The 24586-nt window shown below is 39.3% G+C and overlaps 1 protein-coding gene across 11 annotated transcripts in view; it reads right to left on the bottom strand.

Moving 5' to 3' along the window:
* The window catches only part of ppfia2 (PTPRF interacting protein alpha 2), a 172587-nt gene that overhangs the window by 23414 nt on the left and 124587 nt on the right, over nucleotides 1-24586 (bottom strand). For 10 of the 11 annotated variants that reach the window (XM_079653371.1, XM_079653377.1, XM_079653373.1 and 7 more), the window contains 13 exons: nucleotides 24267-24431; nucleotides 21981-22055; nucleotides 15994-16101; nucleotides 11955-12176; nucleotides 9832-9978; nucleotides 6478-6612; nucleotides 5786-5869; nucleotides 5224-5355; nucleotides 5049-5111; nucleotides 4633-4724; nucleotides 3497-3629; nucleotides 2185-2399; nucleotides 995-1235 (listed from right to left, as the gene is read on the bottom strand). In XM_079653371.1, coding sequence (XP_079509497.1) covers nucleotides 995-1235; nucleotides 2185-2399; nucleotides 3497-3629; nucleotides 4633-4724; nucleotides 5049-5111; nucleotides 5224-5355; nucleotides 5786-5869; nucleotides 6478-6612; nucleotides 9832-9978; nucleotides 11955-12176; nucleotides 15994-16101; nucleotides 21981-22055; nucleotides 24267-24431 — 1812 coding nt within the window. The remainder of the gene's footprint in view (nucleotides 1-994; nucleotides 1236-2184; nucleotides 2400-3496; nucleotides 3630-4632; nucleotides 4725-5048; nucleotides 5112-5223; nucleotides 5356-5785; nucleotides 5870-6477; nucleotides 6613-9831; nucleotides 9979-11954; nucleotides 12177-15993; nucleotides 16102-21980; nucleotides 22056-24266; nucleotides 24432-24586) is intronic. The other variant, XM_079653375.1, reaches the window with a different exon arrangement.

Below are 24586 nucleotides of genomic sequence, written 5' to 3'. Positions count from 1 at the left end.
TCCATTATACATAAGCTGCTATGGACATATATCGTTTGCACAAGGAAGTGAGATACACATTATAGAAAACACATACTGTAACTCCACTTACTTACAAAAGTGGAATGAAAATACATCTCAAACTCAAATCAACACCACTGTGTGATGTGAGGAAAGCAAATCCCTTAAGGACGTAAATCACAGCACTACAAATAAGAGTCAGACATGTTATGTAATTGGGTTCCTCACAAGGTCATTTTTCAAACTAGCGGTTGCTCTTGTAATAATATAGTTGATTTTTTATGGATTTCTTTTTGCAACAAAACTGGAGGCTTCTGGATGCTGGACCTGATATCTTACAAAACTGGAGGCTTACTGTAAGGCTCGCCAAGATAAACAGAAGATGAAAAATAGAAGCAAATAGTCTTCTCGCTTCTGCATATTTACCTGCTTCTTTGACTGCTCATACACATATTCACCTCTAGTCAAAACATGTCTAGACTCCAAAAAACTAAAACAAGGGCACTACCTAAAGATTAAGATGTTTTAATCTGCCTGGCGTTACCTACGGCTAACTTAAATGAAGGACATTCTAATATCAAAATATGTATACAATCGAACATTTGAATGTATCAATATATGTATACACTTTAAACATGGGAATCAGTTCAAAAATTACATTTGTGATATCTCAAACACCTTTTCTCTGTATGAGTTTGACCCAATTGATGTAATAATGTGTCTTACTTACAAAATACATACAAATTGCTGAATAACGTTTCAACTAAAAGTTATTCTATTGTTGTATCCTATTGTAACATCCAAGAAAATGCTGATTTGGTTTAGATTAAATTAGATTAGATGAGTATACTTTATAAGAAGTAACACGTTTTGACAGTTTAAAAACAAATAGAATGAGTAATATGCTAGTCAATCTGTGCCTGAACCTTCAGGTCATGGACTGGTGAGTCCTGTGGTGATGGAGAGGAGATCTACATGTAGTACAGCAGCTCACCAGTGTCATGACCCCCATGCGCTCCATGTCCCGTGCGGGGCTTCGAGGGTCCAGCTTGGGGGTGGAGTGTCCGCTGGGCGGGGAGGAGGAGGCGAGGGAGGAGGCGGTGGCTGAGGCGGTGATGGAGGCTCCGTGGTGGTGCATGCGAGCCAGGTTCAGGCCCTCCAGGCTGACACTCGCCACCCGGTTTTCAATCTCCTCCGCCCGCAGCTCCGTCGACTCCTTCTCCTCCTGGATCAGCCTTCGAAGGTGATTCAGATTATAAATTAGTTGATGAATTATAATTTAAATGAAACGTATTCCTTTAATAATTATTTTGAGCGTTTTGTATAATAATTTGTATTTATTTATGTGGGTTTTATGTTTTTTGCTCCACTTAAAAAACAAAACTGCTTTCAGATTTAGCACGTCACTTATTCACACTGTAAAGAAATGAGATTCTTTAATTTAGTTAAAGGGATAATACATGTATGGACAAACAAAGGTAATAAATAAAAGGAACATCTTGCAATACAGAGCGTATACAGATATTGTAACATCCAATTGCGATATTTTCCAGCTTGAAATATAAAAATTGAATCTTTTAATCAGTATCTCGGCTACATAGTTTAGAGATAGATTTCTGGAGATTTATGTAACAAACTCCATTAATTACCTACAGTATAAGGCGGGCTAATTCAAGGCCAAAGTGAGGAGATAAAAGGCTAAAAGTCAGATTAGTTTCAGCCATACCGAGGGTTTAACTTTGTAATTAGCAGAGACTTCTTGCAGTCATGATCCCTATCTGCCATCAGATTTAAATGAACTCTTCCTGAAAGAAATGTGGCACTGTGTCTATCGATTGGGATGTAAATTAGCCAAGACCAAAGGTCACATTAAGAACCCTTGAAATGAAGAACTGTGCAGAGCCTCAGTGGGGTTATGAATACTTATCAGCACAAGGTAATTACAGCATTAACAAGCGAGACGCAGATTTCCTGAAACATTTAGTGTCTATGGTTTCATAAACAGGAAGAGTGATGGTACAGTGAAATTCCAAAAAGCCATGCAGAAAGAGTAATCTGCTAGGTCAAACACAAAAGAAAAATGCACAGCTTCCTGGGAATTAATCTTTAAAACACGTCAAGTGCAAACCTGATTTAAAGCAGAATAGGAGCACATTAATATTAGCTGAACACTGTGTCAGGTACCGGATCTCCTTGTTGATAGCGTCCAGCTGCTCCTGCAGCATCATGGCCAGCGTTTGTGCGTCAGAGTGTCCGCCGGGTGAGAGCATGTCCATGGAGCTGAACATCGTTTCCCTGTCGTCGTCATCGATGTCCGACATCTCCGTGTCGCTCTCGAAGTGATGGCCCAAAACCCCGAGCTGCTGCGAGCGCCACTCATGCTCCCCCAGAGATTTAGCCTGCACAGGAACACAGGGGATTTCAATTGAATACATTTCAAATATTGGGGGAATTGCAGTTATCCAAAGGTAACTCAAACATATTTCCTTAATTTAATCAAAAAACATTTCTGTCCTCTAATGAGACTTTTTATTAGAAGCTATTAGGTAATTACAATACAATATATTTAGCTGGCGCTTTTATCCAAAGTGACTAAATTATGTTCTTATAATATTTGTAGGAGACATTTGTTCTGCAAGTAAATTAACCTACACTTAACTTAACTAGTTTCCTAATAACTTAATTAAACACATTACAGACAACATTATGGAAACACATTTGATTTACACCTTACTTGTAGCAAACAACATTATCCTCATAACTTACTTCTATGTCCTTAATGTCTCAACATAATAAGCATGCAACATAATATGTTTCTTAAGTACTTTAAAGTTTTAATTTAGCTTTAAAGGGACACGATATGATTCATGGTTTGTTCTGCACAGCACACTGATATTTGCTGAACAGAAGTAATTTTTTCCTGGGAGAGGCTTGTCTGGACTCTTCCCCTGCTGGCTCATTAAATCAAACTGTGTGCCACTTTAAAAAGAGATGAGACAAGCTGATCTCCTCCACTGTTTACTCTCTTGGTGATGATACATTTTGCAGTAACAACATAGAAAATCCTACGCCAGCCCGGTCTCTCGTCACCAAAACTGCACGAATGAGATGATCCAGCAAAAGTATGACAGACCAGATCTCCTTTTAAACTTAAACTTGGCTTTATCTCTCCCTATGCATATCATAATGCAGGTCAAATTGCCCTTAATTCATATTGAACATGAAATATATTGGAGACTTTAAGAATTGGCTACGGCCTCAAAGTTCTCAAGATTTTGTTCTACTGCATGTGCCATCTTCTAACTTAAAGAGCTTACAACGGGGAATTTATAAATAGCGAAAGTAGAAAAACTATATTTAGAAAAGGTTAAGAAACTAATGCAGAAGTGCTTAAAATAATTTTTCAAAGCTAATGTACCCGCAGGATTCTTGCTTTTATTTTGTTTGTATCTTAATGGATAACACAAATTATTATGAAGAAGACTCCCTGCCTCACCTTGGTTTCATGCAGACCTACTCGACCTCTCCTCGGCCGCCGGATGACCTTGGCTGAGCGGTAGTGGTCCGACTGGGTTTCAGCCAGCGATCCCAACGAGAATCGGAGCTCAGCTGATGTGTCCAGATGAGACCTGAGAGAAAAATAAAATCCATAGTAATCCTACATGTCAACTTAATATGAATGTGGGTTCATAAAAACATCTAGATACATTAAAGAAGAGATTTATCCTATGAAGGTACTGTGCCTGAGATGTTGATTGATTACAAAAGATGAGGCAAACATTTCAGCTAGTCAGACAAACCAATCAAATCTTATGTTTTGGTTCTTCAAGTGCAGTAATAGTTGTAACAATCATGTTGTGTACAGTGCACTTTTGAAGGATCAGCGAGCATTATGTATGCCCCAATTGCTGCAAATTGCTTGTATACTGTATGCAGGAGATGAAGCCAGCTACTGTCAACACATCAGGGATGTAATATTAGATCTTCATGCAGCAGGAAAAAAAGATATTCCAAGAATAGATACGGAGAGTTCAGCGAAAGCAGTGATTCTAACAATAGCGCAGAGCAAATTCTTTCATCAGTGACGGATACAATAAAAGCACCTCTGCTGGGAGAAGATCTTTTGCATGTTAAAAACAGGTTTTATTAGATTTGTATTGAATCTTAGGCAATGTCATCAAATAACAAAGTAATGGAGATGCTTTCTTAATTGTAATAGCTATGTAAAATATCATATACATTTTTTTTTTTAAGAAGTAAAATATATGTTATCACCAGATGAGGCACAGAAAGCCTCTCCTTAGTCTATCTGTTTGTAAAACGTAGCCGACAGTCAATTGTATAGTAAAGATTTTCAGGGTCAAGTGGTTTGAAATCACATATGGCTTCAATTCTATAGTATACTTAGCCTGCAAAAAACATAGAAGCCAAACACACACACACACACACACACACACACACACACACACACACACACACACACACACACACACACACACACACACACACACACACACACACACACACACACACACACACACACACACACACACACACACACACACACACACACACACACACACACACACACACACACACACACACACACACACACACACACAGCCAACCTACCGTGACAGGGTGGGTTCTGTGAGGGATCCTGCCCTCAATCTGAACTGGTCCAGCTCTGATCTCAGTTTATCAATCTCCTCTGCCAGATGTGTCTGCACAAAACAATTTGACAAAAGACGCCATTATAGAACCCGTCTATGATATTAGACTCTAAAGAATGATTATCATATCGTAAATTATTAATATTGCTGCCCGTCGACACTGTGGAGTCACATAGCTGAGAGCCATTGTGGCTTATTATCTTCACATTGCTGAATATGTACATGCTGCTTGGAAAATACTTACGCATTAAAATTATGAGCATATAACTTCAGATATTAATAAAAAGAATGTAAATGCCCACAACCAACCTGATTATCTTCCCATTAAAAATAGATTAATCAAGCAACCTTATATAGATGTGAGAGCTTACTTACTTTGACATGGATTGAATCTTCGTACTGTTTTCTATAACCTTCAGAGTCTTGGATTAACAAATTCTGCAAAGAAAATGGAGAAAAAAGTTAGAGGGGGAAAATCCCACCTCTTCCTGACATTCACTGGACACAGCTCATAGATATGTTTCCAAGGACAATAGCAGCCATCTTGAACCTTCTCCTCGAGCGCTGCCATCCTCTCCTTGAGATGGAGCTGAAGTCGCTCGTTGGACTCTGTGAGGAGCCGGTCCACCGTGTCCGACAGACGCTTGTTGTGCTCTTCATTCATCTTCTCTCTCTGTCGAGCCTGGAGGCAGTCAAGGAAAACATTGAAGAGTTATATTTCAAGGTCATATCAACTGACTGACTTTTTCTAAACATGAACCCCCAAAATCTATTGCATCAGTTTACCAGCTGAGGAAGGTACAACCAGAAATACTGTGTTTGAAGTAAACAAATATTGTGACCTCAAAGAATAAACTCGAAGGTTTACTGCCAAAAATATTATGGTAACAAGAAATGTCTAGTCTTGAATTAATGAAATAATTGTTAAGACATACAGTACAGCTGATGCTAATGTGATCTAAAATAAGGAGCACAGTATTGCAATCTTTGTGAGTATTTGACGAATTGAGAGTGTGAAACGTGGATTTGGTGTCAGTGTGATGAAGCAGACAGTGTGTCGTGCCCCTGCAGCGGGCGTGGCTGCCTGGCATATCCTCTCCTCGCTGACTCACCCGCAGCAGCTCCTGGTTCTTCTCCTCCAGCTGGCACTCCAAGTGCCTCATTCGCTCCTCAATGCTCCCGTGACGCTCTTCCGCCTACAGATGGAAGAAACAGCACACACAGGACAAAAGAGGGCACGATGATCTGAATGTTTGACAGGCTAAGAGCAACAAAGAAAAGCTGTGGCGACGACACAAGCCAAAGCCTCCACCCATAGCTCAAAGATGGATGTTTATTGTTTTAAAGCAGGACAGGAAAGAGAGCTAGATGGAGAAGGAGGCCACAAAAAAGGACAGAATGAAAGAGGAAGAGAGCTCCAGCCAGGCTAGCCATGCAGCTGTCCCGTGGTGAAACAGCCAGAGCCCCAGGAAACACGCTCGCCATCAAAAACAATAATAAGATAAATTAATGAAATCTGCTCTCTACAATATTGGCATTAGCTGTGACTCCTTGCGGGACTACCTTCCTAAGAATGGAGTTCATGTCTTCGAGTTTAGCTTCCATAACAAAGTGATAATCATCGGGGGAGGAGGAGGAGCTGGAATCAGACTATGTGGCCGAGGGAGAGGAGAGGGACATGTTGAAAGGTCATGACATGACACCATGTGTACACTTACACTCACGTATAGAAAACATGAAGAAACGAGCGCACCTATGGGAATGTGTCAACAGTATGTGTGTTTAGGTACGTGTGTGTTGGTACCTTGGTGAGGGCTGCTATCCTTTGTGCAAGCTCAGCCTCCACCTCGGGCAGCGTCTCCGCCTTCCTCATGGTCTGCTGGAGCTTCTGCTCTGCCAGCTCTAGCCTCTCCTGTAGCTGCCGGTTCTTCTCCTCCATCTGCACACACACACAACATAAGTAGATATTCATTTGGAAGCTTTACGAGATTTTGCAAACTGCTACTTCTCCCATAGAATTTCTGTGGAATTGTCTTAACATCTTATGTCTTTCAAGCCTTTTATTAGTAGTTGTATCAACAGTAGCTTTACATTGGAAGCACGAAAGTTAGAATAGAAACTGACTTAGTGAGTGAAAATTATATTTCTGTTCAAACAAAACACAAGAAAATAAAGAGAAATGCATTTTCCAGAATCTTCTTTCATTTTTCTTGCACAAAAAAAATGTTTTTACCATGGATGTGTACTTATTTGATTTTATTAGTGTGCTCGCTTTGTTATTTAAAATGTTAACCCTTATGTATTTGCATAAGTGATGAGCTTGCAATTACAGCAATAAGCACAGAAATCAAATAAAACTAGAAAATATAAAAGAAACAAGGAGATTTCTTACCAAAATATGATGGCTATTGTAAAAGAGTTGAAAGTAGAAATAAGTAGTATTTTTCAATAGCTTGTTTAAAATAAATGCCAGCATTTCCGTGAAGTTAAATTGAGAATACTGTATCATATGATATTTGTGTTTTCTTCACCTTATACCAGCCATTTTATAAATAAAAAAGACTTCTGTGAATGTGTGTTTATCTTTATAATGTCAGCAGAGCGTCATGGCCTGGTAGAAATAGAATCACAGATATCTTTCGTAGGAGGACTGGCTACTGAAGGCATTGGCAGCGAGCCTCAACCCTTCTCTAAAATAGCACCATGACAGAGTGAGAATAGCAGCAGCCCGGCACTTGCCAAGATGGACAATGGCAACTTTTAGTCAGCAGAAACCGGTAATTGCCCTTATTAAGCATTCAAATAGATTAGAAGGTGGAAATGAATCCCAGCATGCACTGTGACGCTGCCAACAAGAACTTTTTATTTCCCTGTTGCGTGTCGAGACTTTTTTCTCTGCCTTCCTCGGGCTCTGATCACTTTAAAGACTCTTTTTTTGGGGCTGGATTGGCAGCCTTTCCCTCCAGCGCCAGATGCTCTGCTCCCAAAAGCATCAGGACTGGCAGCTCAATAAGCAATTAGACTGGAGTCATCCAGCGGTGTGTTGTATTGTGTGATGTTTTCTAAGATGACACTGTGAAAGCATGACAGTGTATTTTTGCTTCCGATCTCCCCCCTAGGTGCATTTCCATCCATCTTTATTTTTGCCTTTTTTCCCATCCTCAAACACCGGCAGACTAGTTCAATTTCTGGCAAATCAACAAGTAAACTCGTCACACAGCCAGCGAGGAGGAAGTGTGTTTCTGTTTGGTAGAAGAAGCTGAACCCAAAGGCTTTGGAGGTTATTTCCGGAGTAGGTTCCTAGACGCATGGTGAATGTGTTGCTTGGGTCAGCAGCCAGTTCAACCCAGTCTCATGGTATTCATACTTGCCAACCTTTAGACCTCAGAAATCGGGAGCATTTAAAAATGCAAAATTGGGGGGGGGAGGGGGGGGGTGTGTGTGCTAGTGGATCGCCGGAGCTGTTAGATTAACATTAAAATGCTTACTGTAGTTGTAAGTGCACTGGCCTGTAGCACCGTCCTTGATGGAGCATATGTGTGGGCTGGACCTGTATTTTACAGGAAAGGAGTGAGCAGTTGTCGATTCTTGTTCTGTTTTCTGTGAATATCTGCCTCACCCTCTCAGACTTTGTGTTGCGCGTGCTACTAAAGAGACGTGTTACCATGGAAACCAAACAATGGTGTAGCTGTATTAAAGTCCGAGTGGAAACAGTCGTGTGTAAATGTGATTTTGTCAGAAATCAGGAGAAATGCGGGAGAAATATGACCCCGGGAGGAAACCGGGAGAGGGCAATGAAATCGGGAGTCTCCCGCGAAAATCGGGAGGGTTGACAAGTATGATGGCATTTCATGTTAAAGTCACGAAATGTAATCTATTGATTCGTGTTCACCAACACGATTTCCCCCTTTTTTTCGTGTCACACAGAACGATTTTAAAAGCAATGCATTTCTATTGGCAGTATGTTTCGTGCCTGCACCACGTCTTTTTGCTGGTTGGGTTTTGGAAGACCAGAAGCTGTGTGGTTCATAAAAACATTTTCTTACTCAATATCAAGCCACGATAATTGTTTTTATTTAAAATTCTATAATCTCTGACTTTTTTTGCCGTCCGTGAGGAAAATAAATGGGGCTAGGTTAGCAAAAAGCAAGTTAGCTTAAGTTAGAATAAAGCCTGGAAATGACTACGCTGTTCTTTGGTAACAACATAACACTTCAGTTTGTGTATGGATTGAATAAAAAAGACATACTGTGTTAATTTGTGAGCTTTAAGTGCTCAAAGGCAGATTCTGATAACTTTGGACTAAGTCAAGCTAGGCGTCTCCCCCGTTTCTTTTCATCGTGCTAAGCTAACATGTGCTGGCTGTAGCCTTCATTTAGGAATCTATTTATATTTATTGGACTATATGAGAGCAAATTTGATAATGTAACTCGCCGCAATACATTTTATTTCGCAAAATATCATCCTATTGCGTTAACAGAGTTAATTCTGTGTGTCTTTGCAACTTTCTTCACAGCAAAGTCAAAGGGTGCTTTCGTGTCTCATGGTGTCCTCTGCTCATATTAGAGTGACATTCTTTCTATCCTCCCAGAACTCAGCTGGTGCTTAAGCCGGCGCTCATGAAAATGTCACTCAGTCTTCTGTGGCCAGGCAATTTGTCTAATTGGCTGCGATGAATCACGAAGAATCATCAAAAGGCGAATAAATCTGTGTCATTGTTTGTTCGTATTGCTCAGCATTTCATAAGTTAAAAAGAAGACTTTCAGCCGTGAGCATCTGCTTATAAAAACCATCAAAATGATTTCCCGATGTAATTTCCTCTGACCTTATTTGACACAATGTCAAGAGGTTTTCTCATTGACAAACCTCTATGGGCTTTGTTAACTGTCAGGAAGCACAACCAGCTGCTTGCATGTTTAATTACTTTCTGAATCCAGTTATATTATATGGAAACATGTCAGGCATTTCAGCTCTGATTGGTCCATTTCATTTCAGCCACCTGGACCCATAACTTTTTTGTGAAGCAACAATGTGAAAAAAAAACTGTATTTTGAAAAACTTCTAAGGATTGCCATGTCATGATCAAGTATGGATGCTCCCACTGACCCTCTCTCTCACCCACATGGACTTTATAAACATTTTCTTGCATTATACAGACCTGTCTGAGGAACGCCTCCTTATTGGCCAACTCGTTCTCCAGTTTGTCGTTGATGTCGTGCACGGAGGTGGACTCTCGTTGGGCGCTCAGGTAGCGTTTTTCCAAAGTCACAATGCGCTCCTCCATGTCCTCTTTCTGACACATGGCCTGCATGCAGACACACATAGTCAGAGCAATCAGAGCAAAACGGAAATATGCAAACAAAGATGAGAGCATTCTTAAAACTATTTGGGCAATTTGTTCCAGTGTTAAGTATTTTGAAGAGTATGTTTCTGATTGCTGCACAGTGTGTTTCATATTTCAGCTTTATATTTGAGATGTATGTGGCTCGGATTCTAGGTAAGGGAAGTTTTTGTGTAGCACATTTAAAAAACAAGGTAATTATAGGTTTAATACTCACAGAAGGATTAATTCTCACTGCTCTAAAGCTTAATTACAGCATGGTTTGTGGACAAATAACTTTTGTTCTTGTATGTAAACACAAAGCGGTGCTGCAATGAAGTTTTTGTTATCAGATTAGCTCTATGTATAACATGACAGTATAATCTACACCAGAAACATGTCAAACACCAAATGATAAACAATAAAGCTTAATAAATTAGAAATCACAATCTCACACTGCTGCCATGAAACATGAGGGCAACATTATCTCTGAAGCTCTGAGAGTTCATTTCCTGAATGACGCACACCCATGCGCCTGTGTTTTTTAAAACCACGTAGAGCTGAACAAACTGCTGCTCTCAGAGGAGGTAATAACACTGGGTTGGTCTGATAAGGCCGTATTTACCAGGCCACAATCATCATGTCTGCCTGCAATGTTAGCAATCAATAGCAATTCTAGCCGAGGGCTATATATCAGCGTGTATTCATATTCAGTCCTCTTCACTGGCATTCAAACTGACGACCACTGAATGGGCTTGTGATTGGGCTCCTTAATTGCACTGTATGACACAAACAGTCTCATTCATCCCGTAAAGTGGCATTAAACTGTCTGTTTTGGTGCTTTACATTGCCACACTCTAGATTGAAATGGTGCTTGAGATTCAAACAGTGGTAGCTGCTTGTTTCATTGTGTGTCATTGAGATGTGTATACTGTAGGTTGCCTACTGGCAGTGGTGTAAAATAACCAAGTAGGTTCACTCAGGTACTGTACTTAAATATAATTCTTTCCTAATTTGTACTTCCACTACAATATTTCACTTTTACTTCACTACATGTATGCGGTACCCTTAGTTACTTTGTAGATTCAGATATATGATTGTGAATGGGCCAATCTGCTGAATGAGTACTTTTTGGCACTTAAAGTACATTAAGAGGCCAATACTTTGTACAATGTAACATTTTTAATACAGGACTTTTACTTTTAATAGAGTATTCCTACACTTCGGTATTTCTACTAAACTAATCGGATGAAGAGCCCCCCATATTTTAGCATGGCATGAAAAACGTATGACATTTTGCCATTGGAGACACTATCACATGTGCTTAGAGGTTCTCCTAAGGAGTGCATACGGAAAATGTATGATCTCCAATAGCAATATTCTTGCAAGGTACAGGGCTTATAAATGATATATAGTTCATTTAAACCCCATTTTGTATGGCTACACATTTTTTTTCTATGCTTCAGTGTTTGTTCTTGTTTTGTGGTTTTTAGAATCTCTTATCTTAACTGTTGGTATTTTTATTGCATATTTGTATAACTGTATGAAACAGGCTTTTTAATAATTGTGTACTTTAAAAAAGTGCCTTAAACTATGTGTTTGTGTGTGTGAGGAACACATGAATAGGGATTGTGAGAGCATATGCAAATAGAAGCTTTTTTTAGGCCACTGCTGTCTTTGATGTCTCTCTTGCAAACATTATTCCCCTGCAAATGTGTGTGTGTGTATGTGTGTGTATGTGTATGTGTGTGTGTGTGTATGTGTGTGTGTATGTGTGTGTGTATGTGTGTGTATGTGTGTGTGTGTGTGTGTGTGTGTGTGTGTGTATGTGTGTGTGTATGTGTGTGTATGTGTGTGTGTGTGTGTGTGTGTGTGTGTGTGTGTGTGTGTGTGTGTGTGTGTGTGTGTGTGTGTGTGTGTGTGCGCGCTTCTCCCTGTCCCCAGCCTGTGTGTGCTGTAACCTCTTTGATGTCCCTCTGGTACTTGTGGTTCATCTCCTCCGACTTGATGAGGTCCTTCCGGGCCGTCTCCAGCTCCTGCTCCACCTCGGAGACCCGGGACGAGAGGGAGGACATGCGCTCCTTCATCTGGGCCAGCTCGTAGTTCTGCTTCTCCAGCAGGTCCTGCAGCTCCACCACCTGACCCGCATCGTGCACCGACTCCAGAGAGCCGTTGGACAGACGCTGGGGAGAGAGGAGCAACCTTTAGCTTTAGCTGGACAAAAAGCTTATTCAGGAATCTGGCAACTGTATTTCTTAAAGATGTTAAAAAGGCGAAATAGATAAGTAATATTATTTTAAAGATGAAATTGGTTATAATTTGTGAATTGAGTCCAAAGTGTACTATCAACAAGTTGTAATCATTTTAGTATTTTTTTTTTACAGAATCATGGTATTTTAAGAAAAAGTAGTTGTCATCATTTTTTGAATCGAGTAAAAACACAAATAAAAAGTCTGAATATTTTAAAAGATTAAAGTCGTAATTTTTTCCCGAATAAATAAAACATGTTTGAGGGAAATAAGTTATTATACATCAGGCTTAAAGTAATACAAATAACGAAAAAAGTCATACAACTACTGTATGAGATCAAATAAAAAATGTTAATAGAAAAAACAAAAAAAAACACAGTTACAGAGTCCTCATCTTGGTTTTTAGTGTCATCTTCAGTGTCTTTGTTGCTGCTGCAGTGTTCATTGATGAATATGTGCATGCTTGGCTTGTTATTATTTGGTATAGGACACTTAAATGCACTAAACCAAGTTAACATCTAGTGCTTTAAAGTATACCACGAACAGCACTTTTTCTTACAGATTTCTCTATTGAAAACCTGTTTTATCCACATTGAAACTAAAAGTTAAAAGTAACTGAACATCCAACTCTAGAAATAGGTATTTAACTTACATTAGCATGTGGAAATTAACCAGGTGGAAAACTAATTTCTGATTTCTTGTGATGCTCTCGCTTCAAGTAAGCCTTGAGAAATCAGCCTTGCTGCTACTTCAGATGCTATTTCTTCTTTTGAGAGGTACACACATTAGCACTCTAATAAATTCATGTCAGGGAGCCGACTCTGCCCCTGCTTTGATTTCAGATGGTGACAAAGACGACTGAGAATCACTCCAGACTCCATTGGAGAAATTGCTTTGACACTTGCATTAGAAATATGATTAGGTTTCGCTGAGTTCTCACTGCACGGGTCTCTGCATGAGGTAGATTAATGATGGGGAAACTAGAAAGATCTGACTTGAGGAAGGGTTTGAGGCATCAGAAAACAACTCTGTGATATTCAGCTAAACTAAACGCTTTTTAAATAGCAACACTTGGTCTTTAAGGTCAAATGTAATTATGGTAAAGCAAGTGGAAAGATTGAGTATAGTGATTTCTCTCTCTGTCTCTCTGGTGTTTCAGGCCCAGCTGCCTGTCCTCGGCCATCCATCTGTGAGGGCAAATCTAATTGGGTCCTCTGCCTGCTGCCTGTGATCAATGATAAACCCGGGCAGGGAACGAGACCCACTAAATCAGACGACCGATTTGAATATCACTGCCCCGGCACTCTCATAAAAAGAGCCAATTTATAGGCTTTAACTAGATTTTATTGTAAAAATATCTTAACTGTCCCACAGAGGATACATTTTGCAAATGCGGAAACAATATTAATTTAGTCCTATAACATTTTAAACACCTGCTTCATAACACATAGTTTGAATGTTCTCTTTTTGTATTACCTGAGAGAAGTTTTACACCCACATGAGCAAATATATTTTGTTTCTGCAAAATTTGGCTGGGGATAACTGCTGACCCTCCCATTGGTAGAGGCCTATTTTTCAGTGGGGTTTATTTGACAGTAACTCACTCAAATATAAAACAAATGTGAATACTGTTCAAACCAACGAGTCAATCAAAAGCATTTGTGAATATGTTATTTAACATTTACAACTTTTGGTTTGGCACAATGTCTAAGGAAATCTACCTCTATATAACTATCATTTTCTCTTTTTGCTTCAGTTAGGTGTAGAGTAAGCCAGTCAATCTGTTCTATAAGAGTGATGTTCGATACAAATATTCCAGGACCTGCTGGATGTTTACCGAATAAAAAATGAAAATGGTGAAGCGGGCTTTGTCTGTCACACTGCATTAGTTGCTTATCAGCAGATCCAGGTCTGTGCTGAAGGTCTGAGAGCTCCATGGGTCAATACGCTCCTCATGAGCTTAGCTTTCTTCACTCTGACTCCTGCCCCCCCTCTCACTCAGCCCTCTCCGCCTGTCACATTAATGACACCTGAAGGACACGTGGGATGGAGAGGGGAGACGTTCACTTCTGCGTCCACGCTCCTCTCCTTGATGACAGCCGCTGTCAATTCAGTTCTGTTTTCCCCTTCCATCCAAAGATGCACTTTATGGTTTCCTCTTATCAGCAATGACTTGTTAAGTATAGTAAAAATGTTTGATTTCAATTCTAATTCAAATTATATTTTAGTTAAAGGGGTCTGATTATATATTCTCATCATTATTTACTATATAGAACTAAATCTAAGTTAATAGTTTTGATCATTTGAAAGAAATAAATGAAACTGGGAGTTCAATATAAAAATGTTTGAATTTTTTTTCAATTTGAATATTGTTTCGACCTTTTGAATATAGCGGTAGTTATCATTTTCATTTTTTACTTTCATATAAAATACAATATTTGAGGTATTTTTTTTAAAGATTTTATGTTTTCAGATTCAGATATAATTGTTTAAGGTTTTAAATCTCGTCTTTTCAGTTTAAAATTCAGTTTACGTTTTGTACTCCATTGTCATTTGCAAGTGTCTCTATCATTTCAAGTGTCACCTTAAAATGATATCATTTTGTATCTGATCCCCCATCTCACCTCAACACATTGCAGCTGTTCATCTACATCTCAAGTACATTTTGACTTAATTTTCTAGCCATCACCTGACTTTCTTCCCCCAACTCTCCCCCTCCAGTAAGTCATCAAAGCCTCTCCATTGATCCACCCAGGTATCCCGTGTAACATGTAGATGCTGTGTCTGCATTTTGAAGGATTTCTGCTGTGGGATTTGGGGTCAGCTGTTTTGGGCTCTCATGTGGTGTCAGTTTTGTTAATGTGGAAGCAGTTACTCCTCTGTCTATAAATTAATAACCAGAGAGAGATTTGTATTCAGCTATGCAGGTCCACGTGTGCTGCTGCATAATATCAGAGTGCTGAGGTGACTTCTCGCTGTGGGTCACCTTCACAACCAGCAGGGCTGAATGTATGGAAACCTTTTTAAGATTTTATACTGGCAAATAAACACCAGAAGGAACGCATTGAGCAGTGTGTAATACCAATAAACTGTGATTTTGACTTTGAGGTAACTTGAAGAAAATAAATTAAAAGTTAGACCTAATCTTTAAAAGATAAATAAATATGAGCTTTTTTGATATTGTGCATATATACATTATTTAAAAAAAAAGATTTTCAATGCATCCAGATCCATAGTGACAATTTAAGGTTTATGTCCAATGAATTGAGAATAGCAAATACATTGTGTCGCTTGTATGTCTTGTCCTGTTCAGGAATAACATTTTTTTATTGTGTTCCTATTTTAAGCTCCTACTTAGACGAATGAAAAGATCAACTAGTTTGAGACATATTAACACACATTTTTGACAATTGTACTAGTCAGTCTAAAATGTAAGATTTTTGTTCTACTAGTTATGAGGTTTATGGTAGTTTCTTGTACTGGGTACATTTGGCAAACCAAATTGGTAAAATGCCTGTTTGATAAACAGATTTCATTTTGTGTTATATCTGCTATGTGAGCTTAATAATCAACTTTTTTGCCTTGTTAAATTGATACTGAGCTTTACCAACTCCAGTCTGCTGACAAATGCCAAATGGTAAAAAGACTCTCCTCCTACACTGCCGCCAAAGTAAGGGAATAAAACAGATTTGTCCATTGATATGTTTAAAACATAAAATATATTTTATCAGTGTGGTCAGAGAGGTCTCACCTTGCCATGGAGACTCTGTTGAGCCTCACTGCCCTCCAGTATGTCCTCTCCGTCCCCGGAAGCCACTTTTCTCTGAATGTGAGCATTTTGTTCCCGTAAGGCCACTATCTGCGGGACGGCAACAAGAACACAGATTAGAGCAGAAATAGACACACAAAGTTTATGTTGCAGTTAAAGAGAGCCGAGATAAAAACGGTTTAATATGTGTTATTGCATTTCCTTCAATGTGGCTTTGTGACACAAGCAGAACATGTTTAAACATCATGAACATGAAATCAGCATCAATAACTGTTCTTGTGTAACACCAGTTAATGACAGTATGTCCCTCTCTACAGGAATGTATGGAAGATGGCTTTAAGCGGCATGAAGCTGAAGAACATGAGCACTGATACAATCACTGTAATTATCATGTTGTGTGGACAGAGTGTCTCGTTTCACTACCTTAAGATACTGTCCTTAAGTCATAATGCTGTCAGAGGGGTGACCGACAACAACCGTAATTACAGTAGCCTTTTCCTCAACTGACACCATGTGATTATCGCTCTCCTCATCGCCAGGAAGGGAAAGACTTGGCCGCTACTTGTCTCTAATAAATAACTTGACGACCCTGAGACTTTGTGGTGCCTCTCTTACTTTCCAAAATAAGACTTTCAAGAACATGACACTTGTGGGATTGAGACAAATCATTGTAACTGAGCAAAAATGTCAACTTCTTGTGAGACACCCTCCTCTTACTTCAACGCATATTTGAATAACACTACAGTATTTTGCTTTATCACACAGCCTCACTTCCCTAGAACCTCAGGATATACTTTTGTTTGCAATTTGTGGCAGTCAGTTAGTCTATCTCTTTTCCCTTGGTTTTTAGTGAATGTTGGCTTGTAACATAGAATTAACAATTGAGTAACAACGCTTACATTGCGTTATCATAATCTGAAAAACTGAATGAAAGAGGTACAGTAAGCAGGTCTGACACGAAGGACTATTTTTTATAAGTTTTGGTTTTGCCTTAACATGTATGAAAGTGTGAAAAATGCCCATCCCAGTTTCTCAAAGAGATGCCTTCAAATATTTTGTTTGTCAGTCAAAACCCAAAGATATTCCCGTTAAAATGAAATCAAACAGAGAAAAAGCAGCTCCATATTTGGGCATCTGGAAACATCAGTTACTGCCAATCTGCTTGAACAATTTATTGAATCAATATTTAAAATAGCTGGAGATTATTGAGTCTTTCCACCAACTAATCCATTAGTCCACTAATGGGTTCAGCAATAGCTATACAGTAGCAAACTCCAGAACACAACAGCTAATACAAACGATAGTGTATATTCTGTACTGCTAGCATGATGTAGTTACAGCTGCATCATGCTTCCTCCACTCCATACATTTCCAATAGCTTTGGAAACACTTAAATCTCTGAAAACCCCAGGACTCTAAAAATCTGCATGTTATTCCTCTGTTGTTCTATTTTCTTAAAAAGGTCTTTCCAAGCAGTATTGATACAGTTTGTTTTAAAAAGGAGTTGACATTACAGTTACTGGAAAGTCAGCTTTGTTCAAAAACGCATACAAATATGCACCTCCATAGGAAGGGAGGGAATTCAATGAGACTGTTAAAATGACCTTGAGTCACTTTGACATAATTTGGTTTGAACTCAAATCCTAAAATGATTTTACAGACATGGCATTGTCATGAATTTTGAAAGGCGGGACAATGAAGGAATAATATCTCCCATACAAAAGGCACAGGGTTAACTCTGGGCATACTTATGTTTCTGTATCATTATTCTGAGAGTGTTGGTAATTTCTCCACCTCACAGATCAAACACTAACCCCACCCCTCACAGAAAGGTACAACAAATGAGCTGGAGACGCATCTCCAGCTCTGAAAGTACAAAGAAGGAGAAGTTTGATGCAAAATGAACATGGCGCCTATAATTTCTTTTTTTTATGTGGTTGATCTACCTCTCATCAAAAGGCAGACATCTGACGGAGGACAAGTAGCACGAGTCGGGCCTTTTTACTGCACCGCTTCGTGATTTCCTTATCTTTCCTTAGCACTTCTGTGTTGGGTGGAGAGGACTGTCTGAGGTAATGTGATGAAAGAGAGATTGGACAAATGTGAAGAGGAATGAAGGGGGGGTTTTGGGGGAGTTTCTCAGAGTATGAAAAATCGATTTTGTCAAGGTGAGAGCTGGGAGTATGTTGCTAGGCGCTTAAATTACAATCAATCATGCACTTTGGAGCAAATGCATGTACACAAATATTCACAGACATATATACACAAGTCCTGAAATACTTCTTATTTAGGAGGAAAAGGAGTTCATTCTGTTTTTGTCTGAGCCTGTGTCACCTGGGGTTTCCTTTGTAAAAGATGAGAGCTATCACTCGGGATTAGATCAGGCAAGATAAAAAAAGAAAATGTTATCTCCGACAATGTCTTCCATCTTACATAGAGATGTGATCTCATGGCTGTCTTACTTTAAAAAAAAATAGTAATCAAATCTAATTAATTTTTCTCAAGAAATTTAGTAAATCACTTTAACGTAAAACTTCAAGATTTGTTTTAAAAGCTCTTTTCCGCACACAGTCTTGTTTATTTTGCATGAAAGATTTCTAAATCTGCTGTTTTTCTGAGCTCCTCTAATGTCAAATAATTTATTAATATTATTATTATTATAATTATTATAGTATTTAAATCAAATCTGAAAACAGTTGTTGGGTTGGTTGCTCGTATCAACAGGCTTCTCATGTCAATCAAACTGACTTTTTAAACTTTAATCTCTGATTAAATGAAAACATTGTATGTACTTTTGCCTATTCGGTCATGAATATTCAATATCATTAAGTCATATTTATCATGGGAAATAAGGCTTTCAAGGGCTTTAAATAAAGAATATTGTTGGACTCAACAATGAACAAACATTGCTTAATAAAATACTTTTATAGTGTTTATCCCATTATTATTTTATCTCTTTCTAATTGTCAAGAGACTTTGGGTGAAAATTAGCTGTAGCACGTTTACATGTTAGTTTTACAAAAAGGGTCACAGTGTTGATTAATATCCACTGTCCCCTATAAACAGTTTGTTGAGCAGTTAATTGAACAGTTTATCTTCAGATAGATTCCAACACAGTGGGTATTTCAGTTTGTTCCGTAATATCAGATTGCAATCAGCAGCAGTAATCAGCTGGTGGCCACTTAAACACCCATGAGTTTGAGAGGTCAGAGGTCACTGATTACATCTGGCATCATGACGTTGTCAAACCCCCCGTGGGGACTCAGACCTCCATCACAAATCAATTACCGCTCCGCCTCCCCGGAGCCTCTGAAGTGTGGCTTTTCTTCTGAAATCCTGTTTCACTGCCTGGAGTTCCAATCCCTCATCTGTCCTCCGCTCTGACAGCTGTACTGCTAACTGTTCACTTGAGGCGATCACATGTACAGTCTCTAACCTGTGCAATGTGAGGAAACCCCACAAAGTGCTACACCCTCCACTGAGATGTCTGGCAGGTACTTTACAGTTAAAAAGCAGACGTTCTCATGAAGCTGTAAAAGATAAATGCTTTAGGAACAAGCAGCCTGTCATATTATTTTTTTACTTTTCTAAAATGTCCTCCCTTTCTGATCGTACAGAATCTAAGTTACAATCGTGACTGTTGCAAAATCATCAAGTTAAGATGACATTATAAGGTGTTTACTGAGTTGGATGGTGCTTCTTATGGTATTTATTTTTAATTCAACATGTTTAAATAGTGATATGCACAGTAGAAGATGTATGTAATAGAAAGATATTACACTCACTTACTTACTTTAAAGGTCCCATGTCATGCTTTTCTGGTTATTACCCATCCCCTTGTGTGTTATGTAGCTTTTTCTGCATGTAAACGGTCTGCAGAGTCACAAACCCTCAAAGTACAACCTGTAGCAAGTACAACTCTAACACAGAAAATACCTGTCTATGCTGCCCCAGAACGCCTCGTTGGAGATTTCTCTTTTTCCATTGTTTACTTCTCGGGTATAGTGACGTATTTGGGTATATTGACGTAATGTAACGACTCCGCGGATTGGTCCATTTGGACCAATCTACGTTACGTCCGCGGAGCTCTACTATACAGAGATGCTGTATGAGAAACCAATATGAGTTTGGAAAATTGCACAATATAAATATATTCTAGTAGACCTCAACAATGGAATTATGATCAGTAGAAATGGCCATAACATGGGACCTTTAAGAATATCATTCTGTGATTCTTATTTGCTAATGTTTATCTATATATACTACTTCTCACACTTCTTAACTAAGATTGGGAAAATTCCTTATTAAGAAGATGTGTTGCAATGTTGTTAGTTATTACACTCTATGTGCACCAACAGTATGACATTCAACATCCTGATATGGCCTCCCTAACTCCCTAAACTTCCAGAATGCGCCTTTTCATTTATAAATAAATTCCCACCACAATGTGAAGGCCTAAAAAGTGATGCATACATATGTTTTATTTATACAAATAGTTTCTTATAATCATACCATCTGGGATTCATGTTGATTTGGCAAAAACAACCGTTTTAATTTTTTTTTTTTTATTTGATTTCAAACTTGGTAATGAAGTTAGGTATTTCTCACTGTAGCCCCCTTTATAAGGCCTGAATGCAACAACATCACAATAACGCACAGGGGGAAGTATCTAGAGGCACATTAATTACATCTGCAGTACCTCAATAATCCTAAATAATAATAATCTTTAAAAGACAAAGTGCTTAATTTGTCTGCAGCCTTGAACTCATACCCTAAAGCAACTATCGAAAAACCAAAGAACAGTTTGCCTCTCGGACCTTCCTCTCATCTGCACACCTTGTCAGCCGTGTTCCTCTGACCCACTCATTAACACACACACACACACACACACACACACACACACACACACACACACACACACACACACACACACACACACACCCACAATCTGCCGCTGCTTCCCACCTGCCGTCTCTATTTCTGTCCTTGCTCTTTTTGCATTTCCTCCTCTGTCTGTCCTTCCACCCACTCCGCACGCCTCTACCCAACCTTTCCCAAGCTGATTTTCTCTCCCCTTTCTCTTCTCCTCTCCTTCTCCTCTCCTTTTCCTCTCCTTCTCCACTTTTATTCTAGGCCGGAGTGTCAGACTGGCATGTCTGACAGGCTGTGAAGTGCCAGCCTGAGGCCCCCCCCCCCTCATCTGGAACATGAGTGTCTGCAGTGCAGGCGCTGTTCTCAGGGCTGGGAGGGGGGGAGTTAGGCCACCATTGCAAAAGTCCACTCTCCTGTCAGCTATACGCCTCAGCCACATACAGGTATGCACCATCTTATTTTGTTATATTCCCTGTGTGGTTAAAGCAAGTGGGTGGGTTGATACAACATTTAAATAAAAACTTCACAGTATGTTACAGATGTCCTTCCGCATACACAAGCAGTACATACCTGTGTACATTTGTTCTGTGAGTTGGAATTTGGACGCATGTTTACATGTACAGCAACAGCATTTTAATTCAATAATTTTGCAAATATATATTTTCTTTTTAAGGCTTGCTTTTTACTTACGTGTATACATTTACTTCTGGCATTGTCTGACATTTTTATTCAATTTATTTTATGTTATTTATTGGTTTCCAATTCTTTCTGATACATGTCATGTTCAATTATATATACTTTGAACATCCTGATACAAATGCTGTTCATGTATTTCAATTGTTTGTGTTGGTAGTAGCTCTTTTGTTGCTTTTCATAGTTTCAGTTCTTTTACTTGCACTTTGTGTCTGAATATTTTTGCACCTTCCTCACAATAATCTAAAACAAATATTCTAGTGAAATTTAAATTCTATATTTTAGAATGAAAACAACCTGTGCGCTACTTGGCATTTGTTAAAAGAACTATGAGTTCAACTTGATTGAGATTTGAATATTCCACATTTTTTATCTTAAATAAAACCAGCTGTGGCAGCTCCTACCTCCTGATTGGCTGCTGTGAGCTCCTCATCCAAGGCGGAAACCCTCTCCAGTGACACCCGTAGTCTCTCTCGTACCTGGAGGAAAAAAGTGGAAAACCAAAATGGATCAAGATTTACCAGGATATATATATATATATATATTAGGGCTGTCAAGTTAAGGCAATTTTTTGACGCCACTAATTATTTCAATTTGCGATTAACGCATGTGCATTTGTCCTCGGCCCGCCCCGTAGTTTCAGAGCCCAAAGGCTTGACGTTGTTGTTGATGTTAGTTGGATGGTGGAAGATTCTAGCGAGAGATATGGATACAAAAAAAGGTGTTTTAAACAGCAAGCCAAGCACACAGCTGATGCTGACAGCCCCGCTCCTGCCGCTCGCTTGCGGCAGACCACGCTTGAAAGTTTGCCGGGGAGACGCCTGGACAACAACAGCGATAGCTAAATGGGTGGCTACAGCTTAACATTGTGGAGGACGAGGGGCTGCGTTAGATAATTCGGATCGCATCCAACGTGTCGACTGCACATCACAGCGCATTATTTTGACTCTATGGGAACTTCAGTCTCAAGCATGGTATGAAGACAGAGGAGCGGCATTTCGCCGACAACTGTAAACAGGCTTGTCTGTTTGAGCAACTGGCTCAATGCAAAGAAGTAGACAGGGTTGGGAGAGAGTGTAAGAGAGAGAGAGAGGCTCCAGGTTGTTGTGTTGAGAATATTCAGGAGAATATTTGTCATTGTTCCAATGATAATAAACAAACATTTGCATAAAGCATATTTGTCCACTCATATGTTGATAAGAGTATTAAAAACTTGAACAATATTCCTCTAAGGTACATTTAGAGCAGATAGAAAATGTGCGATTAGTTTTCGATTAATCACGATTAACTATGGACATCATGCGATTAATCGCGATATTTTAATCGACTGACAGCCCTTATATATATATATATTTACTCTTGAATTATCTTAAGACTGACAGCAAAGGGTCTGACAGATCAGACGCTCCCATTGCAAAAAATCCAGTCAAGGCAATGAGGGGTTAACAGAGCATACGACCCCTCAGCCTGACAATATCACTTTGTTGTGGCTTCAAAGCAGCATTTTTTAGGCTTTTATTGCTTTAAAAGCTGCGAGGATATATCCCCTCCTAAGTTCCTCTGTGAACTCATAGCGTCTTCTTCAGGGATTCTGTCGGCTGTGATTGAGCAATCCCTCGCACCTATTGGATGTCCGCGCACCTCCCAATAGGATGCCGGATCTCAGAGGAGCTTGATCCTTGATTAGAAGTGAGCCGGGGTCCGGGGTCCGGGGCGGGACGGACCCCCTGCCGCCCAAGACAGCTTTTATTTCGCCGAACAGCATGTGGTTGGGCATGCTTTATAAATGAAGGCTTTTAGAGGAGAAGATGAATGGATTACAGAGCTGCCGATGATATCACACAGGGGGTTTATGTCATACATCAGCAGGCTGTGAGGAGGCAGTAGGAACGCTTGGTTGGAATCTACAGAATGATTACACACATTTGGAAAATATCACAAAATATAAAATCCAATGAAATATTTAAATGATTGGTTGTCAATTTGGTTGGAAGGCAACTTTACAGTATGCCTTCCAACCAAATACCTACCTATAACAATATGAGAGGAGACATGCGTTTGGTTTGGTGCTGCTTAATTAATCTTAAATATCTATACTGTATACCATGAAAAATGTAAGCTTGATATCATGTGTTTTCTAATTTGTTTACTTTTGATGATTTTACGACTTGGTATTCACTTGTAATGCTAAGGGTATTGAGTTTCTTCCAATAAGCCCCAAGATTAATAAAAAAAAAAAAAAATCTTTTTAGATTCTTTTTTCTGCCGCTTTGTTTATTGAGCCAACTAAAATGTAAAATCTGATAGTAGATCCTTAATTATAGTTTTAATTGCAGATTCAAACAACCAACAGGCTGATTCCTAATACTTATGTGCTTGCCTCTTGGGCAGACACCTTGAAATTAAAAAAGCTGCTCCAATGGAGACTTTTTTTTATTGTTTATGAAACTAACTCAACATTCATCCAATCAATTTATATGGACACGGTGCAAGAAAACAAATTTTGTTTAAGCAGGAGCGCAGAAAAGAAAGTGTATAAAGATAATATAGCCCTCTTGTGAGTTATCCAATCACATCACCCCTGGTCAAAGAAATAACTACTCACTTTATGATGAACAAGTTCCAAAATGTACAAAAACAAAAATAAGTCTTAAGGTATAAATCCTATAAAGTCACCAATGGAGCCTTACCTTCTCATCTAGGGCTTTATGGTGTTCGAACAAGGACTTGAGTGCTTTGAGGACCTCAACCTCGCTGGAGACCCCCGAGGGGGACTGAGCCTGCCGCTTGACCACCGTCATGCGGAGCGACCGCTCGTGTCGGGACACAAGGCACTCCAGATGCTCCAGCAGCAGCTGAGGGGACAATGGGGGAATCACTGTTAATATCATCATCATAACCACCATCATGATTGGAAACATTTTAATTCTCCTCGCAGCAGTCTCATTAAGTTATCTACCGGTAAAATGTGGGAATAATGCGAAATGAGAAAGGCTTAGCTGCACACCAA

The sequence above is a fragment of the Notothenia rossii genome, assembly GCF_949606895.1.
Source record: "Notothenia rossii genome assembly, chromosome: 10".
NCBI lineage: Eukaryota > Metazoa > Chordata > Actinopteri > Perciformes > Nototheniidae > Notothenia > Notothenia rossii.
This window is presented reverse-complemented; position numbering and strand designations above follow the sequence as displayed.